We start from the raw sequence: 12,515 nt of genomic DNA on the forward strand, positions 1-12,515 counted from the left end.
AGGTGGAGAAATTATCGATGTAAATCTCATTAATTAATATATTACTTAATTATTGACCTGTTTCTTTCAAATTATTGCATGGCAAAAATCTAAAACCAATAATTGTTGATTAATTAAACTTCATAATTAAACCTCCATCTTCCATTATGGGTTTATTATTTCACACATGCATCGAGTCAAAGAGAGAAACGAGGAAATATTTAGTAATCAATCCTAATTGATTGTAAAATTATTTTCCATCATTGAAAGATTATTAATATTTTCATGGAAGAATTGATGATTAAAAAAATAGATTATGTTATTAATCTATTAGGTTTGTATTTTTGTTTTTATCTCAAGGCATATCTTAAGGTAGAAGTTAGTTTTTTTGTGGTCTCTCTGTACATTCTTTATCTCTTTTAATAATACTATTTATTTACCAAAAAAATAAAAAAAATAAATTGATTATATGCATGATTGTTTTTCTTTTAAATAATACATGAAAAAACTTTTAAAAATAAAAGCAGCAAATTTTAATTGATCTCTTTTCTTACCAATATTCTTCAAAGTTTTACTTATCGAAGTTTACAGAAGATAATACAATAAATTCCACGAAATAATGGTAATATAAATAATTTTTTTTTTTTTAAGAAATTAAGCTGCTGGCCAGCTAGCTATTAAGTAATTAATTAAATGTAAAGTGAAGTCACCTTTCTCACGTGGAAGAGTGAATTAATTAAGTTAAGAATTTTGGCAAAGAGAAGGTTGAAGGTAAGAGTAAGATGGTGGTTTGTAAGAATTAATGTTTGCGTTAATCCAAGACAGAACCTGAAAGTCATAAAGAATATTCTGTTTATTGGGTTCTTTCTATGTTGATATCAAATACTTTTTCTGATTCTCTAAGTGTAAGCTCCATCTTTTTACCCTTTCATTGACCTAACTTAAATTAATTTAATACAAGATACCCTCTCTATTAATTTCTTTCATACAATTTGGCCTTTATGTATTTGTAAATTATCAGGTTTCTCTTAAATACTTTTACTCATCTCTCTTTAGGAATTCTAATCTATATAATATCAATTAGTAATATAAATTAATATATATTTTATCCTTTTACCGTCACATAAATCACAACAGAAATAATAGTAATAATATTCATGTATTATAGCACAAATAATATTGACAATTTTATGCTGTCTACTTCTTGAAAAAGTTTTTTTTGTCCCATAAATAAAGTAAACTTTTATAAGAAAAATGCTATGATCTTTCTTAGGTTGCCATGGAGTGAATAAATATTACTTTATGAGAAGAATAACAATGAGAATACGTATTTAATAATTAATTGGGAGAAATAGAAGAAATGTTTCATATATTAAAATACATGTATTTTCTTTTTCTTTTTCAAACAAAAAAAAAAGTTGTCTAAATCCATTTATATATTTTCAAAATATTTAAGTAATATATATATTGTTTTATTTTAAAGAAAAAGAAATAATTGTGTTAATTCATTTATGGATAAGAGAAGAATATAACATAATTGGAGCTTTCGATTTCCTCCTTTGACTTTGATTTTTCTTAAAATATAATTTCATATATTACTAAATGTAATATCTATCTGAAGATGAATTAGATCACATGTCATTAATTATATAAAAAAAAGAAAACCCTAGCTTCACATATCGAGAAGAGGAGCTTCTCTAATCTCTTAAATCTTATTTACTTCAATCTCGAGACAATTAAAGAAGGATGGACGTTGAAGTTCTTCCATGCACGTGCTCACAAAAGCTTTAAAGAGGAAGCAAACCCATGGCTTCGATTTACACGTTTATGATATTTTTAGAATTCTAAGAACCAAAAACCCTTCTCCAAAATCAACATATAAAATAAAATAAAATATACATGGTCTCCAAATAGTAGATTTACGACATAAATGCATGTGAAATCTTAATTAAATAATATTAATAAAAGTTTGAAACCAAATGATGTTGGTTGTGCTATTAATTAAAGTGCATAATCTCAGTACTTTTAAGGAATACTTATAGGATTTCGATCATTTCCAAAAGCAAAAGTTTGTGTCTTCTCCAAACTCTTAATAAAATTATCAAAGTATAAATATGATTTGTGTTCATTAATCTCGGTCCCATCATTCTTCTTATTGTTTAATTTAAGATAGAGATGAAGATTCATTTAGCAAACTTTGGATGCTGTAAAATGAGATCTTGTTGTGATGCCCATCATTACTCGAATCAATTTTTATATAGATCGAGATAGATAGAGATGTACGAGAGTGTTGGGGCTTGCTAGAAATATTACAATCAATTTAATTAATTAATTAAGCAAAGTGACAGATTTTTGCCTCGTTATCACCATTTTTAAAGTTGAAATACCACATTTAATACATCGTTGTACAAAGAGACGTTTGTGAATTTTGTTAATATCGAATGACTGATGGCGTGGCGCCATTGATTTTTGGGAACCACTGGAATTGGTTTTTGGAAAATTATTATCAATATATAATAAGAGTTTTATATGATTAATATCATCTTCTACATAATCATATAGAGATATATAACATGAATTGAACTGGACAATGTGTGTCCGTTGTTGTATGTTTTTATGGCAAGAAATAAACTAAAGGGCAATAATTTAATATAGTATCAGAATTCAGAGCCAAATGTCTCTCTCATTCACACATTCAACTGGATAAAATAAAAACAAATCTAATGTTTTATAAAGGCAAGTAAAGATTTGATTCGTAGAGGAGGTTTATACCGACATTTAAAAATGACTAAAAAACTGGAAGGAAAAAAAAGGTTCACTAAGATTTTAAGCCAGTCCATATTACCTTCCCAAAAACAGTGCAAAAAGAATTATCCTCATTCTATGTATAATATTATCAATAACTATTTTAACGAATATATATGTACAAATTAATGTGAAAACGGCTTTGTAATTGTCATGTCTTGCCATTTATTTTAATTTGTTTGATTTCTTCTTAATTGTTATCTTTCATTCACTATAAATGCCTCCGTGGTATGGACAATTAGCAACCATACGGTGCGTGTATGTAATGCGTACTAATGTGACACTCTTTGCAGGGATGGACTCAGGATTTTTACTTTTAGTTCAATGAACATAAATTTATTTATTTATTTATTTTTTTGTCAAAGGAGAATGCTTTGCTTATTTAAAATTCAACCTATAGTAACATTCATTTTTAAAAAAGTTAAGAAGATACAAAATTTGATCTTTTTAATATATAAAAGTTGGATAACAAATATAATACACTATCATTTTCTTTAAAATAAACCGAATTTAAGGTATAAATTTTAAATATCAAAGAAAGCAAGGGAGAAAGTAATAGGTTTTAATACCATGCAATAAAATACAAAAATTGAGAGATCGAAAAGTAGCAAAGAACTTCTTGGGTTCGAACTACCTTGGGATTACCTATCACATTTATGACTTACCTTGGAACATTGAGTTTGTAGAGTGTTCAATAAGCTTTGGAGATTAATTGATGTACGCACAAACTAGTCCGAATACATTCGTCATAAAAATTTAAAAAAAAAAAAAAGAGCAAAGAAAATAAATTAAAATTGTGAATAATGACCACCCCATCCTTTGCAGGGGTCTCCTTATTGAAGTGTTCGCATGGATTGTTACATGAATTGCCAAATAGATGCATGTATAAGCAACTAGGTTACTCTAATGTTTGTTTATTGAAAACCAGTTTTTATTATTCAGCTTGATATCAGAGCTTTTAACTAACGTCTTTAACTCAGCACAAAATCCTCACAGATTAGTCCTTCTATATTCTTTCCTCTTTCAATCAAGCTCATCCATTATATGTATCACTGTTGGAGCTCTTTGGTAATTCCAAGATATTATCTTCATTCTTAATTACCATTAAGTTTTTTGCTGATATTAATTTCCTTTTTTCAAGTTCAAAGAATTAAAGAATGAACTAGGAAAAAAAAACCCTAATCTCACTACCATGTTTATGGTTACAATCAATTTTAAATTTAACTTTCTAATTATGAATATTTTTTTTAAAATTTATTTGTTGTACTGTACTTATCTATCTAATAAAATTAAAAAGAAAAATTTGGTTTGAGCAGGGGCGGGGCTCTGACTTGTGACTTGACTATAAGTTTGAGGCTCTGACTTCAACATACATTTACAGCTCCTGCAGTCCAGTCCGACTAACTTTTCCTTTTTAATAAAAAAATATAAATTCATTATAATCTTTTTCAAACATCATTTATAATGTGTTCCTTTCTCTCTTCTTCTTTATATTCTTACTTTAGTACTTTACTATTATTTGGATCTAAAGGATTCTAATTATCTTTGTGTTGCCAGTAAATTTCCCTATAAAAACTACTGTACAGTGAAGGCCAGGGCCACTATTATACAAACAGTTGATCTATCAGAAATTAATTAAACAGAAACCAAAACAGATGATTGTGCCAACTGGGTTCAGATTCAATCCCACCGATGAGGAGCTCATCGAAATTTTGGAAAGAAAAGTTTCTGGAAAAGCAATGCCTCTCCATGACTGTTTCATTGTTGAACGAAACTTATATGAACATGAACCAGAAGACCTTGAATGTAAGTTTTAATTTTCAGCCTCTCTCTCTCTCTCTCAATTTTTTTTTTTTTTTCCTTTTTTTGAAATTTCTTCATGTTATTCATCCGTCTTCTTATGTGTTCAGCTTCATTCAGGGTTTAGGATTATTTCAGTTTAAACTTTCATCTTCTATCTTCACATTTCGGGCCTTCCTTCTTTGAACTTTGTTTCTTTTAAGATAGTTAGCGGCATATAAATCTTCTTACTCACCACATAAAAACTTATATGTACCCACAAAGCTTATCTTCTTACACACCAAGCTGTTATGAACCTACGAGACTTTAAATTACTAGCATCTAAATCTTCTTACTCACCACAAGAAAACTGTTCTGTACTGACCAGGCTCGCAGTATGGTTGGACCGATGCGAGGAGGCATCGCAGTTCTTTAATGGTTTTTACAGTTCATCTTTTTTTTTTTGGTTAATAGATTTGTTTCAACATGATTATTTGTAATATTTGAATGCCATTTTTGTGCTAAGTTAATTATTTATTTGATGGATCATTTTGTTGATAGGGGATCAAACCATGGCCGTACATAAGAACGAGAGATATTTCTACTGTATAAGAGAGAATGATTCTCGAGAAGTTTCAGGTCGAGGATGGTGGAAAGCTACAAGCCATGTTAAAAAAATTAACGCTAATAAAGAATGTGTGGTTGGTTACAAAAGACCTCTCACATTTCACAAGTTTAAGGACGATAAAAGAAAGCGAAACAAAGCCGTCAAAACTAATTGGATTATGTATGAATACAGTCTCGAATCCTACACAACGGTTTGTATACTTATCACCTTTTCATTAATTCTTGTATAATTTGCTGAACTTTCAGTTGGATTAATTATTTTTTTAACATAATTTGGGTTTTGATATTGTTCAGGAATGGAGAATTTGTAAGATTAAATATAAGGGAAACCAAACTGTGCAAGTGCAAGAAGAGGTGGAGAATGTTAAAAAGTATTACAGTTTGAGTAATGAATCCGGGGGAAGCTGTTCCATAATGGAGATGCAATCGGCATTTGTCGATGAAGAACTGCAGCCACCGCAGTCTATCGATCAAACGGAGAAGATTTATGAGCCTGGTTTCGGTCAGAATATGAACACAGATGTGATGGATGAGCAGCAACTTTTTCTATATGCTTCTTGTTCTTATGATCCAATTTTAACCCACATTACAAATGATTATTACTATTGTGATCAACTAGAGCATCCGTTTTCAGCAGATGTATTACTTCCTAGCTTTTGGTCTTGTTAATTAATTAGAATTAATCTCCATGTGTAATGATAATTTAGTGTTTTTGGATTGAATTAATTATTAATGTGAATGTTGTATTAAGTAACTGGTAGGGCGCTTTATGTCTTTTACATGAAACATAGATTTATTTTTTATTTATTTGAAATCTTAGAATTCAAATTTAAGATCTTCAACTCTTAGACCATATTAAAATTATATTTGACCTAAAACTTCAAGGTATTAAATAAAAACTCAACATTGATAAGTAAAAAAGTGATGGTTAATTAGATGTTACTGGTTGAATTACCAAAGAGATAAGAGTTATAAAAGTAGTAAAAGTAGAAAATTTGATAAGTTTACATCGATCTTTGGGTTTGCGTAAGATTTTCATGCAACATGCACAACATGCATGCATTAATCTCCACTTTTTATTTTTATTTTTGATATAGCTGTTACAGAACATGACCGTCAATGATAGGCTCCAGTGGAAGCGAAAAACAATTTTAATTAATTAATGGGTAATACATACATATAGTCAATAGTTAACTGAATTTTTTTGTATTACAATGAATTGATATTTAATGAATTATCAATTTAATTTAATTATTTCTTTCAAATAAAGTCACAATATTGCATTTTGAAAAAATGGAAACCAAAAATATTTTATGCTTCATAAACTGCTTAGGTCATACATTTATGAACCAATGCTAGGCACCTTCCTCCTATCATATGTTATGCTTATTATATAATTTTGGTCCACATGAACCAATTAATGATACTTTTCTGTGAAGAGAGAAACGATGAAAGTAACAAGTAATAAAGCAAACTGATCATTGTAACATTATTTGCCTGGATTGAAAAATTAAAATCTACATTTGGAAATGATTGTATATGTTGAAAATTGAACCTTTTTTTGGTGAATGCAATGATAGTCATGGTTAAGAAGAAAGAAGAAACAAGGAGTTGCAGCGTTGGGATGAAAGAAATCAAGTTCATGGCCAGAGGAGAACTTGCCGCGGCACAAGGAGAGCTTGCCGTGGCACGGGAAAGTGGTGAGTTCTGGAAAAATTCCAAAACCATGTTTGCCGCAGCACGATGGAGGAACGTGGGAAGGCTTAACGTCTGCAGCGGCATAGTTAAGTTATGCCGCCGCACAAATGGAACGTGACTTGCAATTCAAGAAGTTTTAGTTTTAGTTGGTTTCCAGTTTTAGGAAGTTAAGATTAAGATTATTTGTTTTCCTTTTTACTTTGAATGTAAGTAGGAATGTGAGTTCGAAAATATGTATTTTCCTTTCCTTAGCTTAAATTGAATTAAGAAGTAGCTTTTAATTAGGATTATTATCATAGTCTCTTACTATAAAAGAGATGGAATGTTTTCTTTGTATTTTGAGTCATTCATATTGATAATAAAGAAAATTCAATTTTCTTTCAAAGTGTTTGTCACATTTTGGGCTGTGTGAATTAAGATTAATCACTCCCAATTCCAACAGTATACATGATCCATGTTATGGAAAAACTAATAAAGAAAAGAAAAGAAAAGAAAAGAAAAAAAGTCTTTAGTTAACTTCTTAGTTATGTATCATATAAGATATGTGAATATATGCTTAAAACAAAATAATTTTAATTGGGACTTTTCATGTTACCTGTTTGTTGAGTTCTTGTTAGAGTCATTTCTAGTTTTTTATTTTATTTTATTATAGTTACTCTTGTCATAACGTCTCATCTAAATATAAAGAACAAGATCAGAAAAATATTATATTCTATAATATAGTATCACATAGCCACTAGACCTGGCAAAATGGGCGGGTGGGCTAGGTATAGTCCGAGTCTAAACAGGTACGAGTCTTACGGGTACGGGCCTAAAGTATGGGTCTTAAACGAGTCCAATACTTTAGGCCCGTACCCTACCCTATACGGGTACGGGTGGACCCGTGGGTGCCCGCTTTTCTGGTGAAGTTCCTCTTAGCCCTTCTTCTTGAAGTACTCAAGGTGACTTTAGAACCCTTCCAACGAATCTCAACTGTTAATCTTTGTTCTTTCTTCTTCCTTCTTCTCTGCAATCTGATGCGCCAGATCCCACCCCTCCATCCTCTGTACCACCAATTTCACCTCGTACTTCTTCGTCACAACTCACACGAGGCGGCCATGGCTGCCACCTCATCATCTTTATCACCATTCTTCAAACCAAACCCAAACCCAAAAGCAAATACCCAAAAAAGAATAACCTCAAAATCTTCAAATCCTTAGAAAAACAAAAAGACAAGAAAACTTGTTTCCAAAAGTACACAATGTTTTTCATTCTTCCTATAAGTCAACCACACAAAACAAACCCAAAAAAGAAAAATTCTTAAAAGCTCCGAAATCTTGAGAAACACGAAGAGAAAACAATTTGAAGAAATGGAAATGTGCTGCTCTACAACCTATCTTGATCAACCAGAAGTGAGAAGGGCTGGGTGAATTCAAGTTTTTTTTACGCCATCAATTGGATCTATTATACCAGTAGGCAGTAGCCCCTTAGTCGCAAAGAAGAAGAGTGGGTTGTTCAAAAACTCTTTGGGAAGAAAAATTAGTGGGTTAGGGAAGGGGAATGAATGGAGATTGTGAATGATTTTGATAGGAAAGGCGCGGACTGCGAAATGAAAAAAGAGAAGAGAAGTTAAGTTTGGAGAGAGAAAGAGAAGGCAAACAAAAGGTGTTTTAGTTTTTAGGCGTCTGCTCACATCACATGCTATGAAAGGGAAAGTCAAAGAATGTCAGGGCTTTTTTCTTTAAATTGAAAATGGGTACCCGCGGGCACCCGCAGGTGTACCCGGTCTACCTGTTTACAAAATGGGTAGGGTCGGGTACGGGTCTTAAAAAACGGGTTTAATAATACAGACTCGTACCCTATATAATTTACCCAGGTATGGGGTCGACCCGCGGGTCCCAACCCGTTTTGCCAGGTCTTATAGCCACACTATAACATATGAGCTTGATTCAAACCGCTCAAATTTTGAAAAAAAAAAAAAAAAAAGGCTTTATATTTTATAGTATTTACAATTTTGACTCTGTTTAAATTCATATTGAACCCAGTTAGGGAAGAAGAGTATTCAAAAGAAAGAAAAATAAAAGAGGTCTAAAGAGAGTCTTCGAGAGTTTAACTTGAGAACTTTTTATTCAATTAAAAAATATTACAAGGAAGCATTTATATAAAGTGAACAGTGGACATAGTAAACAAGCAGAGTAAATAGATTATGCTGTATTAGTGAGCTAAGTCTTCTTGTACCCATATCAGCAAAGAATCTAAAATTCTGAACTGTAATCATATCAGCAGAGAAAATCTGAATTCTGAAAGTGAAGCAATTTTAGCCAAAGTCTCAAAATTTGAAATCTGAAACAGAGTCACAAATTCTAAAAAACTGAACCAATTCCAGCCAAACTGAGAAATTGAAATCTGAAACAGAGTCACAAATTCTGAAAAACTAAATAAATTCCAGCCAAACTAAGAAACTGAACCAATTCCAGTCAAACTAAAAAACTGAACCAATTCTAGACAAAACAATCATCAATCAACTTCTGAAAAACTGAACCAATTCCAACCAAAACAATCATCAAGGAAACCATTAGAATCAATCACCATTCCAGCCAAAGCAATCACCAAGGAAACCATCAGAATCAATCACCATTCCAGCCAAAACAATCATCAAGGAAACCATCAGAATTAATCACCATTCCAACCAAAACAATCATCAAAGAAACCATCAGAATCAATCACATTTTCAGCCAAAACAATCATCAAAGAAACTTGCAAGAATATGTAGAAACATCAGAATCAATCATGTATCTATACAAACTTCAGCAGATGGTGTGATAGTCAATTTCTCTCAAAGAACTACAAATCTGGACAATGAAAGTGCTTTGGTGAAGATGTCAGCCTTTTGATACTTAGTAGGAACATATTGCACTTTAAGTCTATTGTTTGTGACTTGTTCACGCACATAATGAGCATCCAATTCAATGTGCTTGGTCCTACCATGAAAAACTGGATTATAAGCAAGATAACCTACACTTTGGTTATCACACCAGATGATAGGAACTTCAAGGAGAATGAGACCAATTTCAGAAAATAAGCTGCTAAACCAAGCAAGTTCAATTGAGCCTTCTGCAAGAGCCCTATATTCTGCTTTTGTGGATGATAAAGCCACAACCTTCTACTTCCTAGAATACCACTGAATCAGATTGTTTCCCAAAAAAACACAGCAACCACTGGTGGATCTCTTGTCTTGGACACTGTTGGCCCAATCAGCATCCGTATAACATGCCAAATTAAGTCTCTGACTGGGGCAAAACTAAAGACTATAATTGGAAGTACCCTTAAGATATCTAAGCAACCTTTTATAGGCTTGCCAATGTAACTGAGTGGGAACTTTCAAAAATTGACTCAGCTTATTCACAGCATAAGAGATATCTGGTCTAAACAGTGTCAAATACTGTAATGCACCAACTGTACTCCTGTAGAGAGCTGAATTTTCAAATGATTCACCATATTCAAGGGTGAGTTTGGTCCCAACTACCATTGGAGTGGGGCAAGACTTGCTGTCAATCATAGTTTTGACCAACAAGTCTTTGACATATTTTTCCTGTGTCATATGAAGGCCTGACTCACTTCTTGTCACTTCAAAACCCAGGAAGTATTTGAGGGATCCTAATGCTTTTAAAGCAAATTGAGTGTTTAAATCAGTGACAGTTTGCTGAACTAAGCTGGAATCATTGCCTATGAGTAATATATCATCAACATACACCAATACGTACATCTCATTCTCATCCTTTTGATAGATAAACAAACTAGGATCTGCCAAGGAGTGACTAAAACCCCAACCAAGAAAGGCTTTCTTTAATTTATCAAACCAGGCTTTTGGTGCCTGTTTGAGACCATAAAGAGCCTTGGTCAGCCGACAAACATGATGAGGATGATGAGGACTCACAAAGCCTTCAGGCTGAACCATATAAACTGTTTCTGTAAGATCACCATTCAGGAAGGCATTATTGATGTTAACTTGTTGTACATCCCAGCCATAACTCACAGTCAAGCTCAATATTACTCTAACAGTGGGAGACTTCACCACAGGACTGAAAGCTTCAAGATAATCAATGCCAAGGGTCTGATGAAATCCTTTGGCCATTAACTTGGCCTTAAACCTCTGAATAGAGCCATCAAGATTGGTTTTGATTTTAAAAACCCATTTGCACCCAACTAGATGTATCTCGGATGAAGCATGAACAAGTTCCCAGGTTTTATTAGACATCAAAGCATCATATTTCTGACTGCATAACGACCTTCTAGGCAGGGTGTGTAAGTGCTTCAATTACAATCACTGGTTCTTTAGTATCAAGAGAGGATGAAAAAATAAGAGCAGTGTTGTGGGCCTTGGCTTTGGCTCTAGTAAGCATGGGGTGAGTATCTCTGGTAGGAGGGAAAGAAGGTGCAGACAAAGGCAACTGGACTATAAAGGGGATAATATCATAGGAGGTTTGAGAGGAAATTATGACAGGTGACATCCAAGAATTGAAGAGTTCTGGATTGGAGGGTTTTAGGGCTAAATGGTTAGTAGAGGCTCTAGTATTAGAGGATTGATCAATAGAATATTGATCAGGTTGAGTAGTTGTATTAGGTGCTAATGGTGTAGGCAAGGGTTCAGTAGAGACTCTAGGATTGAAGACTGGTTTAGAGGTGTACTGATCAGATTTTGAAGATAAAGGAAAGACTGCTGAAAGAACTGAATCCATTGGTTGTGATCTATTGGATGCCTGAATTGATGTTTTTGACTAATCATATGCAGTAGGACATTTGGAATCTGAAGTAGTTGATGAGGGTTGATATGGAGCATGTAGAATAGAGAAAGGAATGGACCAACTTGGATGACCAGAAGAGGAGGGAAAAGACTTTGAACTCTTTGTAGTGTATGATGTATTTGGTGTTAAATGATTGAGTAAATGAAATGGAAATTCTAATTCATCAAAAGTAACACTTTGACAAATGTGTATTCTGCCAGAAGGGGCTAAACACTAATATCCTTTATGATTAAGGCTGTAACCCACAAAAGTACACTTAGAAGTATGAAAATTGAATTTGTGTTGGCTATAGAGTCTAAGAAAGGGGTAGACAACACAACCAAAGATCCTTATAACATAATAGTCGGGGAGAACTTTGAATAACTTCTGAAATGGGGAAATATTGTCAAGCACAGGTGCAGGAAGTCTATTTGTAGGATAGGTAGCTGTTTAGAAGGCATACCACCAATATTTAAGAGGCATATATGCTTGAGCAAGAAGAGTTAACCCTTGCTCCACAATTTGCCTATGTTTTCTCTCTACTCTCCTATTTTGTTGATGAGTATGAGGGCATGGATGTCTAAAGAGAATGCCATGAGCTTTTAGGTATGGAAATAAACTCCTATACTCACCTCTCCGAATCAGTTTGGACATATTTTAAGGAGGCAGCAAACTGTTTTTCAACTAACTTGTGAAACTGTATAAAAATAGAATATGTTTCAGATTTGGTTTTCAATAGAAAAAGTCAGGTAAACCTGTTGTGATCATCTAAAAATTGAATGCAATATTTGAAGCCCTCAGGAAAGGGGATAGGAGAGGGTCCCCAAAGGTCTGAATATACTAGCTCAAGTGGTTTGGTGGCTT

The 12,515-nt window shown here is 32.8% G+C and overlaps 1 protein-coding gene across 1 annotated transcript; it reads left to right on the top strand.

Annotated features, from left to right (window-relative positions):
• The first annotated feature begins 4,439 nt into the window (after positions 1-4,439).
• LOC116128513 (NAC domain-containing protein 41-like) lies at positions 4,440-5,859 on the top strand. The gene is made up of 3 exons (XM_031414222.1): positions 4,440-4,590; positions 5,125-5,381; positions 5,485-5,859. The coding sequence occupies exons 1-3, from the start codon at positions 4,440-4,442 to the stop codon at positions 5,857-5,859; spliced, it is 783 nt and encodes a 260-aa protein (XP_031270082.1).
• The last annotated feature ends 6,656 nt before the right edge of the window (positions 5,860-12,515 follow it).

This window comes from Pistacia vera, unplaced genomic scaffold (assembly GCF_008641045.1).
Source record: "Pistacia vera cultivar Batoury unplaced genomic scaffold, PisVer_v2 Contig200, whole genome shotgun sequence".
NCBI classification, from domain to species: Eukaryota; Viridiplantae; Streptophyta; class Magnoliopsida; order Sapindales; family Anacardiaceae; genus Pistacia; species Pistacia vera.